At 50.0% G+C, this 23,346-nt stretch overlaps 2 protein-coding genes across 3 annotated transcripts; both read right to left on the bottom strand.

Annotated features, from left to right (window-relative positions):
* Positions 1-408: 408 nt before the first annotated feature.
* LOC149271834 (peroxidasin homolog) lies at positions 409-14,039 on the bottom strand. Its single transcript, XM_089507093.1, has 19 exons — positions 13,942-14,039; positions 10,986-11,057; positions 10,755-10,826; positions 10,591-10,662; positions 6,797-6,868; positions 6,457-6,528; positions 6,189-6,358; positions 5,861-5,978; positions 5,442-5,611; positions 5,026-5,298; positions 4,845-4,961; positions 4,320-4,478; positions 4,133-4,235; positions 3,791-3,948; positions 2,050-3,553; positions 1,717-1,851; positions 986-1,194; positions 800-914; positions 409-433 (listed from the first exon to the last, which is right to left on the bottom strand). The coding sequence occupies exons 1-19, from the start codon at positions 13,992-13,994 to the stop codon at positions 409-411; spliced, it is 3,669 nt and encodes a 1,222-aa protein (XP_089363219.1). The 5' UTR covers positions 13,995-14,039.
* Positions 14,040-15,478: 1,439 nt separating this feature from the next.
* LOC149271833 (protein-L-isoaspartate O-methyltransferase domain-containing protein 2-like) lies at positions 15,479-18,897 on the bottom strand. Of its 2 annotated transcripts, none has more exons than XM_089507103.1 (5): positions 18,591-18,897; positions 18,254-18,356; positions 17,685-17,880; positions 16,136-16,154; positions 15,479-15,864 (listed from the first exon to the last, which is right to left on the bottom strand). In XM_089507103.1, the coding sequence occupies exons 1-5, from the start codon at positions 18,895-18,897 to the stop codon at positions 15,479-15,481; spliced, it is 1,011 nt and encodes a 336-aa protein (XP_089363229.1). The 2 variants fall into 2 exon arrangements, with proteins under 2 accessions (XP_089363229.1, XP_089363228.1); XM_089507102.1 differs by having other exon boundaries at positions 16,136-16,259; positions 17,709-17,880.
* Between the last annotated feature and the right edge of the window lie 4,449 nt (positions 18,898-23,346).

The raw sequence follows: 23,346 nt of genomic DNA, 5'->3' as shown, positions 1-23,346 counted from the left end.
GGAACCAAATTAGATTTTAATAGATTTTTATTCACTGATATTTAGGAAAAAATAACAATCTGGAGGCTCTCCACGGAAAATCAAAACTCATAAGGGTCATCAAGCCTAAATAGGTAGTAGAAGACCTTGGTCATGTCTCTGGAGGACAAACCGCGTTCAAGTAGTCCAGAAAAACACCCAGCCTGGGACTCACCAAGATGACCCACACAGACTGCATATAGAAGGAGCCCAGGTGGGATTCAGCCAGAGAATAACTACATTATAATTGTTTTAGCTGGATTATTGTATTGTCCTGTCTACAAGACAAGAGTTAGCCATTGGCTTCTGGCATTATGAAGGACTCACCTCTGCAATGGCGTTAATTTGGGGATTGTCCACCTGCATCCTGGGACGTTTTCTGTGTCCTTCTCACTCGCGCTTCGAGTTCTCTAACCTGCATGAGAACAAGAAGTTGGACTTTTCAACACCAAGCTCGGTCTCCAAGGGACTTAGAAAGTTTAGACCTCCCCCCAAAAAGAGCACAGCTCTCCAGCCACATTGAACCCCAACACCAATTCTGCATACGAGGAGGTTTATCCGGACGGATCTAAGGGACCTCCTTGTTATACGGAGCATTTGTTGCCCCTCTGGATACCTTGCTCTGTAGGACACCAATAGTTCTTTGGATCTGAGATATAACGGATTCCACGCCAGCACCATCTTGAGAGGCTTCTTCTGATCTGCAGACAAAACAGATTTAATGTAACCAGTTGATAAAAAGTATCCATAAAGATGACAAAAACAACCCCAATGACATCACCTGGAATATTCTGCCACAGACATGGATGGATTGTCCGCACTGTAGCTGAATCGCGCTGACCTCACGGTACGTAAATGCCCGGACAGGGTATCTCTCTGGCCCCGGGATGGGCAGTCTGTACGGGAAATCAATCGGTTATTTAAATCCAATTAAGATGAAGATACACTAATAAAGATAAAATCTAACCATCACAACATTCTTGCCAGAGACGAAGGTCTACAATGGGCAGGTCCTCACAGCTGCGCATGTCCTGGGGGAAGGTAGCTACTTGGAAGACGTCCTCTTGGACATGTTCGATGTTGTCTCCGTTATCACACAGGACACGTGCCAGAGAAGACTGCCTAATCTGGACCAGTTGGGCGGGAGTGAACACTCCAGGGCTGCTATACCAAAATCTGTACGAGTGAGCAGTCCATTAGAAGGTCACCAGCTTTTAGAGAGACACCAAAAACGCGTTTGTTTGGGTTCCAAGAGGAGAAAACTAAATATAAAATAGAATGAGACCACCATGCTGTCTCATTTGATACATTTATTGAGACAATTTGCGAGGGAACCATTAAAAAGGTGAGGACCTCCGGCTCAAGTGAAGATCTGAGATCTTGCCTACCATGGGGTACCTTGATGTGGCAGGAGAGCCTTTTCCCAAAATACAGCACTAAAGCCTCGTGGCTGTTTAATGTATATATTTGTCCATTCTGATCATTTGTTTTTCTTTGTTTAGATAGGAGAATTTCAAGCTAAATCAGGATTGGAGGAAGCACAACAAGACCCTGTTTTCAGCAAATTCTCGGATTTGTTGGCGGGGTTCTTAGATCTTTTTGGAAGGAGCTGAGATGCTGGGCTTCTATAGCTAGAGGAGGCAACGTATACATCATCCAGAAGGATAGACACGACGTAACACATTTGCCGTCACCTACCTGTCTCCATCTCGGATTCTTTTGAACTGAGCCACTAAAAGACACATCAAGGTGGGTCCATCCCTGGTCCCAGGGATCAAGTCTTCCACCATCAAAGCTGGGAACAGGTCCACATTTTTCGGAGTCCCATATAAACTGCAAGACAGGAAGAAGAACTTAAGAAAGCAGCTACTTCAGCTAGAAACAAAAGAAGTGGAAGAGAGCTTTGAAAGTGAAGAATATTTTCACACTAGGGGACTTTGGGCTCGGAAACTCCTCAATCTGAATAGGACAATATTAGGTTCTAGGTTCTGGATTTCAGGAGGAGGTTGACCTGCTTTGATGGTCACTGACCTACGGAGCTTCTCTCTGATTTCTTGGTTCTGAATCTCCTCCTTTAAATCTTCAAAGTCCTGGGCAGAGGTCAGATTACAGAAGACCCGGTAGTCGTTGTAAGGTGGGATTCCATGGTCACGTCCACGTTGGATGTTTATGGCAGCCAAGTCCAGAGAAACCGAATGAACAGCTGAGAAAAGCTTCTCGGTCAGTTCCGTGTTGAGGAGCTCCGTGGACACCCTCATTTTTCCAGGAACCCCAAAGAGGCCACGTAGTATGGTATCAATCCCTCCCTCCTGGAGGAGTCTATGAGGACTGAAGAAGGCCTTGTGAAGGGGAAGATGTCCTTCTCGAATGGGTTGGAAAGATTTGTTCAGACGATAGAGGATGGGGTTGATTAAAGTGTGGCCAAATCGAAAAGCGGCAGTGGCAAAGGCATTGAAGATGCCACCATTAAGGTTGGGGTTATAGCCGTCATAATCTCCCAGCACCTTCATTCCGGCTTCTCCAAGAATTTTGGGGAGCCAGTGAGAATAGGTGATGTGCTGCATTTGGGCGCCCACCAGTTTCCGGGCCTCGTGGTAGATTTTGTTTCCGTCCCAGTGCGGATTAAGCTTCAGAAGCTGGTCCGCGAGGCGGTTGTGTTCACGAAACCACAGCGTGTGCATTGACGTGAGCCCCAGTTGCTCATTAGCCCGGTGATCTCCGGCTAGGAAACACGGCACGGAACTCTCGTTCTCATCTTGCATGCATTCGGTGGGTGGACCGCTGGCAAAAGGCAACAGATGCTTTCCTGAGCTGGAAACCACACGGCCAACCCTCAGCATCGCGCTCTGGCCTCCAAAGTCCCTTAATTCTCCAGCTTCTTGTTCCGAGCTGCCGTAAACGTTGGAGGCGTCCAGGTAAGAAGTGAGCATATTAACCTGCTCGCGAGAATAGAGCGAGTCCATGAGAAGCGAGGTGATCCCGCTGCCGCACACCGGACTGGATCGGGCAAAGAACATACAACGTCCGCTGCTCGCGCGGGGATCATTCTCTGGGATCATAATGGAAAAGCAGGGAGGGTTATTAGAACACACCTGACTGCAAGGAGCTCCATCTGTGAATCTGGACATTCCGATGGCTGGCACCGTCTGGTCTAAGTCATGGTCCAGGAACTGACCCCATTGCATGAGCATGTGGGTGAACTGGTCGTCTGGGGTTATCGTTTCTGTACCTATCATGGAAGTGGAAACCAAGCGGGGGAGGGGTAGAGGCAGCAGTCCAGGGTCTTCGGTGACTCCGAGACCCCTAGGGAGGTTTAAACCATTCTGGTAAGCTGGCCTAAGTAGGCGCGTGAAGGCGGTGTGCGAGGCGCCCCACGTAGGATGCTGAAGGTTGTTGCAAGAGCCGTCGTGGGTTCGGTAACGCTGGTGGAAGCACATGTCAGAGCAGTTGGGGGTCTGCCGGTGGGCTGAGCAGCCGGAGGCATTGGCGATCATGCTGATGTAACGAGGTGAGATCAAGTCGCTGTAACGGTAACCTGTGCCAAGAATTAACAGGACACGGCAGGTTATTTTATCCATTCATCGACACCTTTAAACACATCCTTCATAATGTTCTTTTTCTGCTGCTATGGCAACACAGAGATCTAGCCTATTAACATTTAGCTGATTCTACATTTAACATTGTAACATTTCATTCTGGTGGCCCCCAGTTTATCGGAGCTGGGGGGTTGGGAGCCACGGATGAAAGTCACGACCCTCCTCAGGTGACGCACTCGGGCTGTCGAGACCCTCCGCTAGTCCATTCTGCACATGTTCTTCAATAAGCCCCAGGGTCCGTTCCAGGATTTCTGCTGCTCTGGCCGCACTGATCACATGAGGGTCCCGGGGGTAACGTGCCAGAGCCAGGAGGTCACTGGGTGTTTTGGGGAGCCTGTAAATAACAAAAGAATGCAAGCCTTTATATACGCATATATATATGTCGGGAGACCTTATGGGTGGAAACCCCAGATGAGGGCAGGTGTAGGGGATGGATGGGTTATCTGACCACTGGGGGGCGCTGACCACCTGATGAGTGAGTGTGTAGATGAAAGAGCTGAGGGTGAGTGCGAACTTACGCGCTGAACAGCTTCTTCTGAGTGAGCTCAATGCTGTTGTTCACGCCTCGAATAGCCTCTCGCAATGACGTCTCTACGAAAGCGTCTCCAACATGCGCAGCGTCTGCGGGGACAGAGCGGGGGTTTGATGATTGGTGCGCAGCGCCCGTTTCACGGACCCCCAAAGTCCCCATTTGGAAGACCCTACCGTGCGGCTGGACATAGAGCTGTACGGCTACCGAGCTGACGCCAAGCGAGCTGACCATGCGGCATTCGTACTGCCCGGCGTCCCTCGCCTCCACCTTAGTCACCTGAAGCCATCCAGACGCCAAAACCTTGTGTCGTCCGTCAGCGGGCAGCTCCCTACCTAGTGACCCCAGACAGCTGCAATTAGGAAGACACTCGCAGGAAAGGCTGCTTTTCCTCTAAACCCTCCGACTTCTCTAAATAAATTTGGCCGTTTTAAGCTTTTATTGTGGGGACAACCGGATTTTCCAACTGGGTTCAACGGTAGGTTTTTGCTGCTGCCGGAAGGTCAACCCATGTATCTACTACCACTCCCTTATATGAGAATACAGATGTTGAAAAGATCAAGAACCATCCAGATGTTCATCCTAAGCACAGAAATGCATAACAGGGATCCCCACGACCCGGAAAGCCATACTGACCCTAAAATAATGCCCCCCTTTTCCAACTGCCCCCTACCAGGGACCCGGCCGCAGCTATGCCAGACCTGCTTTGGTCCAAGAGATCACAGGCGTCGGGGATCCTTCTGCGGAACACGGAAATTCTGCGTCCCGGCTCTCAGCCACTGTCTGGTCACCGGGAATGGCCGTGAATTTCGGGGCATCTGGAGTGGAGAAGGTCATTATTCACTCGATAAGGTGCCGGGCGCGTGCCCCCCCACCATATACCCTGCACGATGATCAGCGCCGAAGCCTGCAGAGACCCCTCGCTGTTGCTGGCGTGGCAGTGGTACGAGCCCCGCTCCGAGAAGGTGACATTCTGGATATAAAGACCCCCGGAGCTGGTGATGGTGAAACGTTCATTGTTAGTGAGCGGCTCGCCGGCGTCTGAGGTCCACGTGACGGTCGGCTGAGGGTCTCCGGATACCCCACACTCCAGGGTAATGCTGCCCCCCAGCAGAACCTCCGTGTTCTGGGGCTGGATTATAAAGACGGGTTTAGCTGCGAACAGAAACGGGTCAAATCATAATTTTCCTCCCCATAAAAACGAAGGTAAAACAGCCTAAATATGTCATTTTGCCAACGCGGTTCAGCTCTTCAGCTGACATGGTGTCAGATTACGAGGGGCCGAACCCGACACTCACCCCTGCTGCCCGTGTACCGTAGGACGGCCTCCTGCGTTCGCACCTCGCCGGCGGCATTTTTGGCTGCGCACTGGTACACCCCCTTATCAGACTCCCTGATGTCCTGAATCATCAGCGTCCCGTCGTGAAGAAGGTTTAGGCGCCCATCAAAACGCGTGTCAATCTCATTGCTGCAAGGAGAGGTTTACAGAGAGATACTAATTAGTACGGGGGGGTGGTAGATAAGTGGAGCAGCCGCCCAGGAGAAGTGGTAGAGGGCAATACAGTGAGGGGATTGAACATGCATGGGAGACACATACGGCTCCTGAATCTAAGACGAGACCAACGACTGATTAAGGTTTCAGTCTTTACAGCAGGAGAAACGGGCGAATAGACGGGGGCCACCGGGGGCCGATCTGCCGGCGGGTTCTACAACTCACCTGTTGTGTAACCAAGTGATGTGAGGCTTGGGGTTACACTCCGCCCGGCAGGTGAGGTAAACCGTGTTCCCCAATGCGATGTCGGCGTCTCGCGGTTCGGACACGAAGCGGGGGATCTCTGCCAAATCAAACCCGTGTGTTACCTTCTTTATTCCGGAGCTAGAAGCGGGCCCTTGGGAACCACATTTGCCTCCCCTGCGCCCACCCGTTGTCTTCTGCCCCTCGGGGTAATTCGCTCTCCATCTAATTAATTGCTTGTGGGGAAAAAATAAACATAGAGCGTTTGGGGCATTTCATGTGTTTTTATAGCGGGGTAAGAGGCTCTCACCGCATGTGAACGCGTCGGGGGGCAGGGAGGTCACGGATTTGCCCCTCAGGGGGGCAGGGAGTTCGCAGGTGGCTGCGGTCTGAGCACTGCTCCTTTCTGTGTAACTCCGCAAGAGATCCGCCAGCCACGTCAGCTCGCAGTCGCAATACAAAGGGTTCGAATCCAGGCGCCTGGAAAAAAAATTACGGTTTCCGGTTGCGGTTTCGGGGAAAAATGTATCAAAAAACACAAAAACGCTATTACCCCCAAAAAACAGTTTTTCACTCACAGGCGGGTGAGGGAGGGGAGGCGCGAGAACGTCTCGGGATGGATCCGGGAGATTCGGTTATTTTGTAGAAACCTGGAGAGAGACACTCGGTGATCTACACAGCACGGCAGGGGTTAATGACAATAAAGTGATCGCTGAGATCTTTCTAGAATTATTCCGAACTATCCGAGGGCCGGATAAACTAAATAGCGGCCAAAGGACAAGTCTAAGAGGGCCGCCCTGGCCGCCTTGGCGGTAAAAGTGTAGCAATCGCCATAGCAACGGCCTTGCCCCCTCTTGCTCCACTTTTATCACCGTGCAGCAGGAGCGGACGCTTCGGTTAGTAGATCGGGGCTCGTACAGTCTCTCCAGTTGCGGCAGATCCCCGAACGTGTCTGAGTCCAGAGTCTCCACATCATTGAAGTGCAGATATCTGAGGCGAGGAAGTGAGAAAAGGGTTAAAAATTATCAGACGGGTGGGAAAAAAAACATAAAAAACTAAAAAATGCATTTAACACAAATTCTTTCTTTTCTCTTCTCTCCCCCTTCTCTCTTCTATTAGTTCACTAATTTTTCTCCCCCCTTTCTCTCTCTCTCTTCCATCCCCTTACTCTCTTCTCTCCCCCTCTCTCTCTCTCTCTCCCCTTTCTCCCATACCCTCTTTCTTCTCTCCCCATCTCTCTCTCCCTTTCATCCCCTCTCTCTCTTATCCCCCCTCGTGTGACAGGGCCAGGCTAGCTGGCTCATGTGTCATATGAAGTTTAGCCGGGTCACGGAGCACTTTTGTGTCCGGTTCTGTATACCGTGACCCGGTAATATATTATATTGTGTATTAGTGTGTAACCGGCCCAGAGACTGATGTGGATTCAGCCCCAGCCTTCAAAGAGACGATCCTATAATCTGGCTGGGGCTCTTAATCAGCCAGCACAGCCCTGTCTTCCCAGCCGGCACCCGCACTACAGGGGGGATAACACAGGTGGGGGAACCCATTGTATTCTGTAATCCCCTCACCTGATACATCCCCTGTATACTGATGGGATTTGTGATGGGATGTGGCTGATGGGATTGGGGGTTGGGTTCGGTACACATTGCATTGAGATTGTATATAAGTTCTGTGTGTTTGTAATAAAGAGAGTTCTTCTTGGTTTGCTACGAATGGTGGTCTGGATGATCCGTGGATAGCTGAGTGCTATCCGTATGAGGGACTGACTGGTGATTCCTCAGCCCTCAAACAGGGGACCCAGCCTTGGGTACGGTGACCCTGTAACATTGGTTGGCAGCGGTGGGAAGAATCCCACGACTTGGGTGAAATCCAAACCACCAACTGGGATTGCAGACGAGAGACACCAAGAGAGCTCCTGGAGGTTTGTAGCAAAGGAAAGGCTACTCTGATTGCGGACTGCAGAGAGATGGACCGGCACCAGGATGCCCCAGAGGAGAGCCTCGGACTGAGTGCTCTACAAAAGAACATTCTATGGCACCTATCCCTGTACCCAGGAGGGGCTACATCGGAGCAAGTGACGGCGGTGATTAAAATGTGTCACCAGGAACTGAGCCAGAGTGGGTCTGTATCTCCCAGACTAGGGGAACAGACCCCCAAAATATCATACCAGGATATCCAACCCTTCCGAGAACCAGAGGGTGAGACAGACCGGGTTACAGCCGAGGTGTGTGAGCTGGAACACCAGCAATGGCAGTTAGAGTCTGCGCCTGCAGACTGGAGGGATGATTTCTCCCATCCCCACTTTGAAACGTACTGGGCACAGTACTGGACAATGTGGGATATACGAGTTCCACTCCTGGGGGAGAACCCGTTGCCGGAGTGGGAAGAAGAATTGAGGGGTCTCATATATGCAGAGCTCGACCTCCACAGCCGCTACCAGGGATTCTCCCAGCAGTTAGCAGGTGAAGACCACAGCGACCCTCTGATGCTGTATAGCCCCGTCGACCCAGGACTGATATATGATGCCTTCCAATTTGACTCGTCCTTCGGAAGCCCCTGCCAGTACCGCAGGGATACAATCTGGGACAACCGTGCAGAAGTCCTGGTTTATGCTATTCCCCCCGAGCTGGAGGCTGTTATGGATTACCTGGTCCAAGAGGAATGGCTGCTCGAGAGGGACTATAAAGAATTGCTGCGGAGAGTGGAGCTTCAGGAGTTACAAGGAGACTTGGAGCATGATACTACAACTTGCAGGAGTGGGACCGAGGTCCTCTTCACCTACTCCGCGGCCCCTGCCCTGGCGAGAAGAACCGAGGTCCTCGCCAGCAAGAAGAAGCGGAGGAGGAAGCCAAAAGCTCCGACCCAAGTCCTCACCAACAACCCTGGCTGCTCTACCCCGGCAGAAGAGATGACTGTCCCCACCGCCCGAGTAAGTGGCACAATCCCCCTCACCAAACCCCTAGCTACGCCCGTAGAAGCCAGTGCCCCAGACTGTCCCCCTGATTTCCTGAGTGTCCTGGAAGAAGCCCGGGTCACTGCCCCAGAGGTTCCCTATGAAGTCCCCGGTGACCCAGTAGAGGCACCGTTCCCTAACCTAGCGAGGACGCCAGAGGGGCTGCCGAGTTCCCTGGGTCCTCTCAGTAGCCTGGCGCAGGCCCTGGTTCCTATCCCTGTGTTCTCCGAAGTGATCCCTGGTTCCCCAAGTGTCCTCCTAGAAGCCCAGGTCACTGTCCCAGAGTGTTCCTCTGACTCTCTCCGTGCCCAGGCAGAGGCACTTGTCCCAGAGAGGAAGATCGAGGGTCTGCTTAACCCTCCCGGTGGTCCAGTATTGGCACCTGTCCCTGCCCCGGAGTATTCCCCTGGGTCCCCTGAGTACCCCGCAGAGCTGCTTAGCTCGCCCAATAACCCTGTAAGGGCACCTGTTCCTGTCCCAGAGTGTCCCCTAGGTTACTCCAGTGTCCCGGTAGAGGCCTCGCTTACTACCTCTACGTGTTTCCCTGGTTCCCCGAGTGCCCCCGGCCCGATCAGCAGGGTTTTCCTTCCATGCAACCACCCTGGCCTGGCAGCTGCCCCAGACTCAGTTCCCAAGACTAGGGAGCAAGAGTCCCCACGAGCCCCTGTTACCCCGGTGAGGGGGATAGCCATGTGCCCCCGGCTGAGCTGGAACCGTCCTCCAATTCACAGAGGACTACTGACTATCCTTTTGGGCAACCAGGGCCCTGGCCCACCTTCAATGGATGATTCTGACAAAGGGGGCCATGAACTAAGGCCTGCACCTTTGAACTTTGTCCACTCGGACAGCCTGCAGCAGACCCGTGTGGATCTGCCTGGTCTGCCGGACCGTTGGTCAAGGGGGAGATCTGTGACAGGGCCAGGCTAGCTGGCTCATGTGTCATATGAAGTTTAGCCGGGTCACGGAGCACTTTTGTGTCCGGTTCTGTATACCGTGACCCGGTAATATATTATATTGTGTATTAGTGTGTAACCGGCCCAGAGACTGATGTGGATTCAGCCCCAGCCTTCAAAGAGACGATCCTATAATCTGGCTGGGGCTCTTAATCAGCCAGCACAGCCCTGTCTTCCCAGCCGGCACCCGCACTACAGGGGGGATAACACAGGTGGGGGAACCCATTGTATTCTGTAATCCCCTCACCTGATACATCCCCTGTATACTGATGGGATTTGTGATGGGATGTGGCTGATGGGATTGGGGGTTGGGTTCGGTACACATTGCATTGAGATTGTATATAAGTTCTGTGTGTTTGTAATAAAGAGAGTTCTTCTTGGTTTGCTACGAATGGTGGTCTGGATGATCCGTGGATAGCTGAGTGCTATCCGTATGAGGGACTGACTGGTGATTCCTCAGCCCTCAAACAGGGGACCCAGCCTTGGGTACGGTGACCCTGTAACACCTCGTCTCTCTCCCATCCTCTCTCTTTCTTCTCCCCATCTCTCTTATCCCCCCTCGTCTCTCTCTGTCTTCTCCCCATCTCTCCACGTCTCTCTTCTATTCCCTCCCATCTCTCTTTTCTCCCTGTCTCTCTCTCTCCCATCCCCTCCGTCTTTTTTCTCTCCCATCCTCTCTCTTATCCCCGTCTCTCTCTCTTATCCCCCCCCCCTCTCTGTCTCCCATCCTCTCTCTTCTCTCCTCCAATGTATCAAGGAGGTCCACGGTGGTCCTAAGGAAGCAGCCCCCCAGACCGCCAACTCACAGCTGCTCCAGCGAGTGCAGCCCCCGGAAAGCGCCCATCTCTACCCTCCGGATGTCATTCTTATAAAGGTAACTGCGAGAGGAGGAGAAAGTCCGTGTCACGACCTACAACTCGCTGCTTAGTGAATAACCGCCGGGGCAGGAGGCATCGCCGAGGATACTCACAGGTGCTTGAGACGGTCCAGGCCGTGAAACGCGTCGTGGTTAATACCCCGGATGCGGTTGTTGTTCAGAAGCCTGTTGTGGAAAAGGGGTATTTTTGTTTATGAGTCCAGGAGTAGGCGTGGCTGCACAGCCGCATATTTAAATGATGATTTGCATTTGGGGGCACAATCGCTGATTGATACTATTAATATGAATTAATATTAATGCCGGGAGGGCGAAGTCTTCACTTACAGCGTCTCTAGATTCTTCAGCCTCAGGAGCCGCTCGGAGTTTATCTCTCGGATGCGATTAAAGCGCAAATCCCTGGGGAGGAAAAACGGGAGATCAGGCGTGAAGCTTATCGAGGGGGAGGGGGGAAATTTCAGGGTTTATTAACCCTTTACATACAGAAGAAAAACAGTACCCCCTCTCCAATATAGCAGGAGGGGGGGCCGTTGTTACCCCCCAGCTTCTCGTTTCACCCCATGAAGAGGTCGCACAAATTCCGCCCCTTTATATAAAAAAACTGGGGTAGTAAAAAGTCATGTTTTTTTAATTCATTGCACGATTTAATGATGTAATCCGGCCGAGCGTCCAAACACTGATTTTATTTATGTTTATTTGATGCCGAAGACAGTCCAAGAGAGCGTCCGGCGGGCCCCAGGGGCCCCTACAGCTGGGGTTAGTCATGGTTGTTGTCTGCGAGACATTTGGTGTGGGATACGGGGCGGTAACGGAGGGCTCTGAACCTGGAATTCTGACACCGGAAGGCACGGAAGGAGTGCGCAGCCCATGAACAGGCATTTCCTTATATATCCGCGCTGAGACCTTCAGACAGTCCGGGAAACGGCCCAGTGACTCGACATGGAAATCAGCGAGCCGGGGCCCCTGGATAATGTATAGTTAAATCAGCGAGCCGGGGGCCCCTGTATAATGTATAGTTAAATCAGTGAGCCAGCCCCCCTGTATAATGTATAGTTAAATCAGTGACCTGCCCCTGTATAATGTATAATGTATAGTTAAATCAGTGACTGTCCCCTGTATAATGTATAGTTAAATCAGTGACTGGCCCCTTTATAATGTATAGTTAAATCAGTGACCGGCCCCTGTATAATGTATAGTTAAATCAGTGACTGGACCTTGTATAATGTATAGTTAAATCAGTGACTGGCCCCTTTATAATGTATAGTTAAATCAGTGACTGGCCCCTGTATAATGTATAGTTAAATCAGTGACCGGCCCCTGTATAATGTATAGTTAAATCAGTCACCGGCCCCTGTATAATGTATAGTTAAATCAGTGACCCGCCCCTGTATAATGTATAGTTAAATCAGTGACCGGCCCCTGTATAATGTATAGTTAAATCAGTGACCGGCCCCTGTATAATGTATAGATAAATCAGTGACCGGCCCCTGTATAATGTATAGTTGGACGTTAGGGATGGTAATTAATGCTGCCGTCAGATTTTCTGTTCATGAAAAGTTAAAAAAAATTCTAGAAAAACAAACAGTTGATTTCCGTCGGATGAATTTTAATGAAACGGAGTATTAACCCTTCCAGTCCCCGGTACTTGGCCCACCTTCCAGAACATCCCCGCCAACCCTCATCGGATCTCATCCCCCGGCTAGAAACTGAAGTCCGTTTTCTCACCATTTACTGTAAAAGCCCTAAAAGGCCTGGGATGCTTTTCAGGCTGCGGACGGCTTCAGTTCCGTGACCCATTCTACCGCCTGACTGGGCACGTCGGCAGCAATTAGCAAAAGCCCGGGGGGGGGGGGGGCTGACAGGAGAAAGGGGTCTGGGAACCGGTGCACGTCTAGGAGAGATAAGGGCGCAAGAACCAACAAAAATAAAAGACGAGAACCGAGATCTGAGAACATTAAAAAAACGATGAAAAGAGAACAAATTAAACAAAATACACTGCGTGCCATGAACTGGCGGGGGGCAAATCGAGGTTTCTTTACATATGTTGTGGATGCAACCGGACGGACCCCCAATCCACTCAGGGCGCTGGAGAACCTAGAACCGGCACCGGGACAAAGTAACGAATTCCCGGGCACAAGCGTAACATTACGAATTCGTAGTTTGTGTTTTGGGGTCCCCAGCATTTTAGGGGGTCTCTATAGCTGGACTTCAATGGTTTGTAAGCTTCGACTCCCCGTGTAACTTCACTCTGGATCTTTTCCTAGAAAAACACTGAATTTCTCTGGAATCACCCAAATCTTTCCTCCAGTTACACGCCATCACTCATGTTCGGGCGGCTGGCGTGTAAAGGAGATAAGCCGGACACATTGGGACCAGACGTTCCCAGACTCCGCGCGTCACCGGCTCCAACGCCATTTGGCTCCTTCGTAGAAATGCAGGGAAAATTCTTTTTTATGTGATCTGGATTTCCAGCCACCGGGGACCAAAATGTTAGTTTGATTAGATCATCAGGCTTTAGAACGTTGCTGTTTAGCGTTTTAACGGGCGAGAAGCAGATCCCGGGACGCTCCGGACAGAAGGATATACAAGTGACGCGATACGGCAGAAGAAATCACTTCCTCGGAGGTCTGGCAGAAGACATTCCTCGCTCCGGGATCCTTCCAACCCAGATAAGAACTTAAGATAAAAAGATATAAGAGAAGAGCTCTAATGACCTCCTCGATGATGATGAGATCGATAGAAGTGACCATTAATGATCTCCAAGCCGATTATCGATGACTGGTGGCACCAGTAAGATCTCAGAAGGTTCCTGTCCAGCCTGGGCTTGGTTTGGCGTTAAGGTTCTGAGAGCCGGAACGTTCTGTTCGTTTTGTTGCACGCGTATCTTGGCTCTTTTAGACTATAAACCCATTGATGATACATTGTTTCCCGACTCCCGTTATAATGACAGCTACGTGGACATCACACAGAGACCTTCAACCCTGCAGGACGTGATCGATGAGACGAGTAGACCTTTGATACTATTTTGAAAGGACGATCTCTTTCGATATAACGTTCTTTCTTTGGTTACATTTATAAATAACGATAAATTGTTATAATCACAAAATAAATAATACATTTTTGATTTAGAAAAAAAACCCAGAGGGCTTCAAGCATTAACTTTTGGTTAAACTTCATAGGCATGCAGACGCGCTCCTTAACACGCATGGTCAGAACCCGTGAACCCTACAGCCCCAGGATACCGTAATCTCCCAGTATATGTTGCCGACGGTCTCGGACTTACAGTATGCTGGTCTGTGCCGGGGATGCCGGGATGGTCTCCAGCATCAGATGCATGCACCTCACAGTGGTCCTGAAGCACAAGCAGCGTGGGGGACAGCTGGCCGCCCGATCCAACGTCAGGAGAACGAGGGGCAGACCCAGCAGCCCCAGCAGCAGTGCAGCTCCCGACGTCATGTTTCCAATCGGGTTTCTGTGCAAGCAGGGAGCCGATGGAGCCTCCAAAAGCTCTCCAGCTCTGTAGGAGGGTCCCAGAAACATGTGTTTCTCATTAATATCCATCTTTCACACCCCTCTGCCCAAAAACAAACTCCCACCCCCCCCTCCCCGCATGTTTCACCAAATGCTTAACGTTCTGCTCCTCTCCAAATCTTTCTAATTGGACCAAAGTCAAACCCGTAACGGCCACCCCTCGCTCCGAGCCCTATCGCTCCGTAGGAGAAACGGAACGCACCTAATGAGGAACCTGCTTGGCAGGAGATTATCCAACCGGAGAAACCCAAAGACCGCACACAACGAGGACTTTATATGAAACACTTTAATTACAGAATATAACAACAAACAGACAAAAACACCTTAATTCCCTCAAAGATTTTCTTATCAGGAGAAGATCGCATCCCACTTGGATCCCTCTTTGACCAACATCTCGTAAAAGGTCTTTCAAGTTTTATGGCACTGGCTTTCCCCAGACTAGACATCTCCAGGTCTCTTCAGGACTCCAAAACGATCTTGGATTTGGTCTTAGAAAACAAAACTGGCCATCGGACAACTGCTGTTTTTTCCCAATTATTCGACTCAAACTGTAGAGCTAGCGTCGCCGTTTAAAGACATCGTCGGTTCGGCGCAAAGGATCTGGAAGATGGTCATCAAAAAGCAAGTGGGGGGGGGGGGACAAAAACAAAAAACTACATGAAACTGAATCGACAGAGAAAAAAAAGTATAAATAACAGAATAATGACATCGTCTCGGCTTTCGTTACATGGTTAAATCCACAAAGCAAACTAGGCTTAGAGCCACGGTCCCCAAATGATAAATGCAGAGATTAGTAAACGATTGTCCTCGAGCCCTTACTGAGAAGCCATTACTGCAAAAGGGTCTTTAGACCCCACAAGCACCGAGGCTTAATACGTGGCAGGAAAAGAACGAGAGATCCCCAAAAACATAAAAGTCTCTTTAGACGGTAAATATAAAAGTTTGTGGCCAACTAGCGAGGCTGAGAACGGCGCCCGCTACTGTTACAGCCAAGACTTGCAGGGTATTGAGCCGATGACCCGACACACAGGAAAGTGACGGCTCGGCCGCGGTTCCCGGTGAACGATGTGTTGGGAGCCAGATGGAAGAACCACCAAAAGTCCTTCCAACCCCCCGAGAAACTATAACTCAGAGCAATGAATGTGCTGGCAGATCCAGGACAATAAGAAAAGGTCCCACCGGGAGAGAGAGCTGGGAGGAGGTCATCCATGCATCACCCCGAACCCAAAGCCATGGCCGCCCACCCCAAACCACGTGGAAAGCAGGACAGGGTGCGCAGATAGGAGAGGTCACTTCTCTCGGTAGTAGAGCAGGTAGCACTTCAGAGGGTCGGGTAACGGAAGACTCAGGATCTTCTCCCGCAGGTGGTTGGCCGGCGGCTCGGCTTTGGCTTTGCTTGTCGCTCTTTCATCATCTTCCTCTTTGTGGGCCTCGTCTTTGAAGTTGTTGTTGTTGTCGTCGCACACGTTCGGGGACAGCCTCGCCAGCACCTCCTTGTCTAGGAAGACAACGGTCTCCATGCGGCGCCCGTGCAGCCGTCCGCGTTTGTAGCGCAGCGGCTTCTTCAGGACGCCGCCGGCGCCTCGGCAGCCGGGCTCTTGGCTCATCACCTTCTTGATGCGGCCCCGGATGGCGATGCGCGCCAAATCCTGCAGTGTCCGTGTATTGGGAAGGGCTGCGCAGAGCAAAATAAAAGAAAGCGTGAGGTCGGAGGCCAGATCAGGCTAGTCAGGAGCCATATGTCTATCCCCATGCATGTATTACCCTCTACCACTTCTGCTGGGAGGCTGTACCACTGATCTACCACCCTCGCTGTAAACTAAGTATAGCTCCTGTGCATTCCTAGTCAAACAAACCGAAATGTTTCCTCCGTGTGCGAATGTGGCATCTATACGTCCCCGAGAGCCGTTCCCACCAGGCCACACGAGACAGAACGCTTCACTCACGCAGGTGGAGGCTCCTCGACTTGACGGGATCCCCTTTGCCGGGTTGGACGAGAGGAGCGAAGGACACGGCGAGGATCTTCTTTGTCTCCCAGGTGCTGGGGCCGGTGCGGGTTATCTTGGTGAGCTGTGCGGACGGAGACAAGCAGTGAATATACAGACCTCCCCCCAGCTCGCATTATTGATCCGGAGGAGGTCTGGGGTATTTTTTATTTTTTTTGAATAACTAAATACCGTATTTGCTCGATTATAAGACGAGGTTTTTTCCAGAGCAAATGCTCTGAAAAATACCCCTCGTCTTATAATCAGGGTCGTCTTATAATCAGACCTCAAATAGGTCTGATTATGAGACTAAGATCCAGATCCCCCGCAGCGATGCAGAGGACCTGGATCCTCCTGTGTTAATCCCCCCCCCCCCCAACTTACCGGTGCTTCTGAGTCCCCGGTGCTTAGTCCGGGCTGCGTGTAGAGCTCTACGCGATACAATCGCGTAGAGCTCTACACGCTTCCCGGACTAAGCACTGGGGACCCAGATGCAGGGGACCTGGATCCTCCTGTGTTAACCCCCGACCCAACTTACCGGTGCATCTGAGTCCCCGGTGCTTAGTCCGGGCTGCGTGTAGAGCTCTACGCGATTGTATCGTGTAGAGCTCTACGCTCTACACGATACAATCGCGTAGAGCTCTAAACGCTGCCCGGACTAAGCACCGGGGACTCAGAAGCACCGGTAAGTTGGAGGGGGGGGGGCATAACACAGGAGGATGCAGGGGACCTGCATCCTCCTGTGTTATGCCCCCTCCAACGTACCGGTGCTTCTGAGTCCCCGGTGCTTAGAGCTCTACGCGATTCGCGTGGAGCTCTACATGCTGCCCGGACTAAGCACCTGGGGCTCAGATGCAGGGGACCTGGACCCTCCTGTGTTATGCGCCCCCCCCAACTCAGAAGCACCGGTAAGTTTGGAGGAGGGAGGGGGAGTGTTAAATGTGGGTTTGAGGCATTTCTGGAGGCAGAGTGCTCTGTGAAATGCCTTTTAACCCCTTTAATGCCACTCTGCCTCCTGAAATGCCTTAAACCTCCCTATATGCCACTCTTCCCCATAATATGCCTTTTAACCCTCTAAGTGCCAGAGTGGCATATAGGGTTAAAAGGCATATCATGGGGCACAGTGGCATATAGGGTTAAAAGGCATATTATGGGGCACTGTGGCATTTAGAGGGTTAAAAGGCATATCATGGGGCACAGTGGCATATAGGGGGTATAAGGCACTTCTGGGGCAGATGTGCATAACTGGGGGACAGGTTGGAAAATAGAAGGAAATAAAACCAAAATATTTTTCTCAAGCATAGCTTTTATTAAAAAAAGTGTTTAAATGAATTAACATTTACTGGTAAAACTTTTTTCCTATAGGGTCGTCTTATATTCAGGCTTTTTCTTTTTTTCCTAAATTAATATTAAGATTTGGGGGGTCGTCTTATAATCAGGGTCGTCTTATAATCGAGCAAATACGGTATTTTTGTACCAGAAGACCCGGCGTCAACCAATCAGCAGCGACGGAATGCTCTTTAGCATTCATTACCTTCTCCTCCAGCGGCATCACGAGGATCCCCCCGACTTTCAGAAGGTTCTTCATGTATTCCTCGTGTTCCTTCTGCACCCCCGCTCCGCAATAGACGCGGTCGTACGCTGAGGAGCCCAGAGAAATGTCTAAACAGTTTCCGCCAACGAAACAGGGCTCACAAAACTCAAACCTGCGGGACGACGAGGCGGAGGGGCAGAGAATTAGAAACCCAGAACCCGCCGGCAGATCGGCCCCATCCCGCCCCCGGCTAGTCTGCCCGTTTCTCCTGCTGTAACAACTCAAACCTTAATCAGTTGTTGGTCTCGTTTTAGATTCAGGAGCCGTATGCCTAACCCGTGCATGTTTAATCCCCTCACTGTATTACCCTCTACCACCCCTGCTGGGAGGCTGTTCCACTTATCTACCTCTGGCCTCTTCTACATAATTAGAGACCACCAGGCATTCACAAAATTCCAGAAACATATTTGTATTTAAAGGGCCCCGGAGGGGTCCAGCCAAATGCCTCATCATCCCACCTCTGGGTGGCGGGTCCAGGATCTCACCGGTCAAAGCTGTCATTGGTGCGAACGAACAGGTCCAGCTTGTGCTTGGCGTACTCTATGACGTCCGCATGGAGCTCCACGCCGTGGTTAACGCCGAACGGTCCTGTTCATAAAAAGGTAATTACATTTAAAGAGACGTCTCGGCCGCGGGAGGAAGTGGCGGGCAGCCCTTCAAATGATCCCATAGCTCAGTTATACGTAAGGAGCGTGAGGAGACCTTATTCCAGATTCAGAGCGCATGCCGCGTTACTGGGCTGGATCTGGGCCGTTGCCCGGCACAGAACGACTTGCGTGGGGCATTAAGCAGGTAGAGGGGCACTTTGTGCGCTGCACTCACCCAGGATCAGCCCCACCATGGTACTGAGGTAGCCGGTTCCACTGCCCAGGTTGAGGAAGGAGAGTCCTGGCTGGAGCTCCAAAGCCTCCATGACCTCAGAGTAGATGCATGGGGCAGACAGGTGGAGGTTGCCGTGTTTCCAGGCCAGGTCTTTGTACGCGTTCTTCTTAAACTCCTCCAGGTAGTAGTGTGCGCGGTCGATGGCGCGGAAGGCCTGCTCCACGGCGTCTGTCCGGATGTACTGCGCCTCCTTCAGGTTGTCTATCAGCTCGTCGTTGTCCTCCCCGGCGCTCACTGCTCCCCCCATCGCGGCAACACGTCCGATCCGGCTGCAGAAACATCCAGGAGGACGATACGTTATTTACATGGAACTGGGACCCGGGGGCCCTAGATGTCATTGTACTGTGGCCACTGGGAGTCTGGGCAGGCACAGTACTGGGGGCACTGGGAGTCTGGGCGGGCACGGTACTGGGAGTCTGGGCAGGCACGGTACTGGGGGCACTGGGAGTCTGGGCAGGCACGGTACTGGGAGTCTGGGCAGGCACGGTACTGGGAGTCTGGGCAGGCACGGTACTGGGAGTCTGGGCAGGCACGGTACTGGGAGTCTGGGCAGGCACGGTACTGGGAGTCTGGGCAGGCACGGTACTGGGAGTCTGGGCAGGCACGGTACTGGGAGTCTGGGCAGGCACTGTACTGGGGGCACTGGGAGTCTGGGCAGGCACTGTACTGGGGGCACTGGGAGTCTGGGCAGGCACTGTACTGGGGGCACTGGGAGTCTGGGCAGGCACTGTACTGGGGGCACTGGGAGTCTGGGCAGGCACTGTACTGGGGGCACTGGGAGTCTGGGCAGGCACTGTACTGGGGGCACTGGGAGTCTGGGCAGGCACGGTACTGGGAGTCTGGGCAGGCACGGTACTGGGAGTCTGGGCAGGCACGGTACTGGGAGTCTGGGCAGGCACGGTACTGGGAGTCTGGGCAGGCACGGTACTGGGAGTCTGGGCAGGCACGGTACTGGGGGCACTGGGAGTCTGGGCAGGCACTGTACTGGGGGCACTGGGAGTCTGGGCAGGTACAGTACTGGGAGTCTGGGCAGGCCTGGTATAATCCCAACACCACCATTACCTCCCGGAGCAGGCCCTGATATATTCCCCAATCCCCAGCATTACCTCCCGGTGCAGGCTCTGGTTTAACCCCCGATACCTGGTATTTCACCTCCCGGTAGAGGCCCCGGTACACCCCGGTTCTTAGTTACGTGGCCCCACCCCCAGCATTCGTTGTAAACACTACACCAGCTGACAGCGCGTTATACAATGGGCGTGGTCTGACTTTAGCCCGCCCTCTTCCCGCGCTATAAAATACGGTAGCGCCTGTAGGGCTCCGACAAAATGGCCACGCGGCGAGCGGTGTAAATCTGGGCTGGCTTGCAGGCCTCGGGCCGAACGAGACCTAATAGATCCGACTGGGCCTTGTATGCACATATAATATATGCGATACATGTATGTAACATTGCAGCAAAATGCATGCAACGAGCTGACAATCTATGCCATGGACGGAACATATAACAGGGTCATGTATGCTACAGGAATAGGCTGTTACAGGGAGCAAGATACATGTGATACGCATGGTGAGGATGCATGTAAACACATTATGGGGTCTAAAACATGCAAATTGCACATATGATAGTAAAGGTAACAGTCCGAGGAAAATGTTACATGCAAACGGCGTGAACGGTAAACAGACCAGGAAATATGTGGTGTAGAATGTGTAAATCACACGTTAAGGTGTATGTAACGTGATGAACATACGTGTGACATGTAAAAAGTTAATAGCGATAAATGTGTTTTTTATTTATAACGGAGAAAAGGGAATGTCACGCTAAACATATGTACACGCAGACCCGGGGGGATTCGAGGACTGGAGTCACGCTATCAGACACTTTCAAATCAGTGGTCATGCCATCAGACGCTTTTTCATTACATTAGCAAAAGCTGCATTAGACCTGGAAATGTGATAATAATCATATAATGTTACAATTTTTAGTGGATTTTGCAGAGTTCTCACACAAATATATCTCCCTGCAAAATTAGATACGTTTATTAAACAAATTAAAGGTAAATATCCGCTCATATCTAGCAAATTACCTTTTATAACATTTCTGCATATATTACAAAATTCCACCGTTGGACCAACACATTTACACTGCACATATCTCACACACACACCCCTTTATAATATCTTACAATATGGTGCATTTTTACTGTGGAAATTTAAAGATATAGCACCCCAATTACCAGCGCAGTACTTGATCAATGTCATATTTCAACATTCTACATGGGTTTAAAAAAAATTCCCCCATTGGACCAATACAGTTACACAGCACATATCTCAAACACATGCCCCTCTATTATTTCTGAGAATATGGTGCATTTTTACTGTGGAAATTTAAAGCTATAGTGCCCCAAATATTAGCCCAGTAGACAGCAACCGTCATTTTTCAACATTCTACAGGGGGTTAAAAAAAATGACCCCATTGGACCAATACAGTTACACTGCAGATATCTCAAACACATGCCCCTCTATTATTTCTGAGAATATGGTGCATTTTTACTGTGGAAATTTAAAGCTATAGGGCCCCAAATATCAGCCCAGTAGACAGGAACTGGCATTTTTCAGCATTCTACAGAGGGTTAAAAAAAATTCCCCATTGGACCAATACAGTTACACTGCAGATATCTCAAACACATGCCCCTCTATTATTTCTGAGAATATGGTGCATTTTTACTGTGGAAATTTAAAGCTATGGCGCCCCAAATATTTTCCCAGTAAACAGCTAATGGGATTTTTCAACATTCTACATGGGGTTAAAAAAAATTCCCCCATTGGACCAATACAGTTACACTGCAGAAATCTCAAACACATGCCCCTCTATTATTTCTGAGAATATGGTGCATTTTTACTGTGGAAATTTAAAGCTATAGCGCCCCAAATATTAGCCCAATTCATAGCAAATGGGATTTTTCAAAAATCTACAGAGGGTTAAAAAAAATTCCTCCATTGGACCAATTCAGTTACAGTGCAAGTATCTCAAACACACCATCCTCTATTATTTCTGAGAATATGGTGCATTTTTACTGTGGAAGTTTAAAGCTATAGTGCCCCAAATATCAGCCCTGTAGACAGCAACTGGCATTTTTCAACATTCTACAGAGGGTTAAAAAAAATTCCCCCATTGGACCAGTGTAATTCCCCCATTGGACCAGTGTAACTGTATTGGTCCAATGGGGAAATTTTTTTTAACCCCATGTAGAATGTTGAAAAATGACGGTTGCTGTGTACTGGGCTGATATTTGGGGCACTATAGCTTTAAATTTCCACAGTAAAAATGCACCATATTCTCAGAAATAATAGAGGGGCATGTGTTTGAGATATCTGCAGTGTAACTGTATTGGTCCAATGGGGAATTTTTTTTTAACCCCCTGTAGAATGTTGAAAAATGACGGTTGCTGTGTACTGGGCTGATATTTGGGGTACTATAGCTTTAAATTTCCACAGTAAAAATGCACCATATTCTCAGAAATAATAGAGGGGCATGTGTTTGAGATATCTGCAGTGTAACTGTATTGGTCCAATGGGGAATTTTTTTTTAAACCCATGTAAAATGTTGAAATATGACATTGATCAAGTACTGCGCTGGTAATTGGGGTGCTATATCTTTAAATTTCCACAGTAAAAATGCACCATATTGTAAGATATTATAAAGGGGTGTGTGTGTGAGATATGTGCAGTGTAAATGTGTTGGTCCAATGGTGGAATTTTGTAATATATGCAGAAATGTTATAAAAGGTAATTTGCTAGATATGAGCGGATATTTAATTTAAATGTAATTTTAATTTACCTTTAATTTGTTTAATAAACGTATCTGATTTTGCAGGAAGATATATTTGTGTGAGAACTCTGCAAAATCCACTAAAAATTGTAACATTATATGATCATTATCACATTTCCAGGTCTAATGCACCTTTTGCTAATCTAAAGAAAAAGCGTCTGATGGCATGACCACTGATTTGAAAGTGTCTGATAGCTTGACTCCAGTGATTCGAGGATTTTTACAGCAAACTTTCCAAAAAGAACAGAAAGTTGCGTGTTCTGAGTTTAGAATGTGCGCGGTACCAGAGCGGGCCGGGGTAATAACACTCAATGATACCCCACCCCCCCCCAATGCATGAACAATGAAGGCGTTTCGCACCAGGTGGGGTCGCTCTGTAAAGCCAAGGATGGGGTATCGATTGCAGTTACCAAGTGGTACTTCAGCTTTATGTCTTATTTACCCTCCGGATCCTATACAACACTATATATGAATTACCCCCTGCCATGGATTATTACTCCCTGTTATGTTATCTCTCCCTTAATGTTAAGTGTCAGGACAGCTGATGCGGGCTCTGCCACCGATCTGCCTGACCTCAGCATCCCGGAAGTTAACCCTTAAACAGTCAGCGCCCGCTACAGGTTGCTCTAATAATCAAATCTAATTTTATTAAAAAAACTTTTAATTCCGGATCATACAAACATGATATTGTGAACTGTAATGAACGTAAAAGAATTCTCGGTGCCCACAAAATATCTGTTCTTGCGGGGGGGTTATTCAATTTTTACAGCAGATGGGCTCAACGTCACAAAGGAGACTTTTATTCTTTTAATTATTTTTTGCGTAAGTATCGCTTCATTATTAAAAGTATTTGCTCCCAGAGAGATGGCG

This window comes from Sceloporus occidentalis, unplaced genomic scaffold (genome assembly GCF_023333645.1).
Source record: "Sceloporus occidentalis isolate IW3139 unplaced genomic scaffold, rSceOcc1.0.p SCAF_457, whole genome shotgun sequence".
Taxonomy (NCBI): Eukaryota; Metazoa; Chordata; class Lepidosauria; order Squamata; family Phrynosomatidae; genus Sceloporus; species Sceloporus occidentalis.
The sequence above is the reverse complement of the archived record's forward strand: the minus strand, read 5'-3'. Positions and strand labels throughout refer to the sequence as shown.

Excerpts from the sequence above, each read along its gene's own strand:
- LOC149271833 (XM_089507102.1), bottom strand. The coding sequence starts at position 18,897 with ATGGGGGGAGCAGTGAGCGCCGGGGAGGACAACGACGAGCTGATAGAC. Across the intron at positions 17,881-18,253 it reads ACCAATGACAGCTTTGACCG|GTTTGAGTTTTGTGAGCCCT; the intron begins GTGAGATCCTGG and ends GTCGTCCCGCAG. Across the intron at positions 16,260-17,708 it reads TGATGCCGCTGGAGGAGAAG|CTCACCAAGATAACCCGCAC; the intron begins GTAATGAATGCT and ends CCGTCCGCACAG.
- LOC149271834 (XM_089507093.1), bottom strand. The coding sequence starts at position 13,994 with ATGCATCTGATGCTGGAGACCATCCCGGCATCCCCGGCACAGACCAGC. Across the intron at positions 4,479-4,844 it reads GATCTCTTGGACCAAAGCAG|GTAGGGAGCTGCCCGCTGAC; the intron begins GTCTGGCATAGC and ends TGGGGTCACTAG. Across the intron at positions 1,195-1,716 it reads AGAATCCGAGATGGAGACAG|ATTTTGGTATAGCAGCCCTG; the intron begins GTAGGTGACGGC and ends TCACTCGTACAG.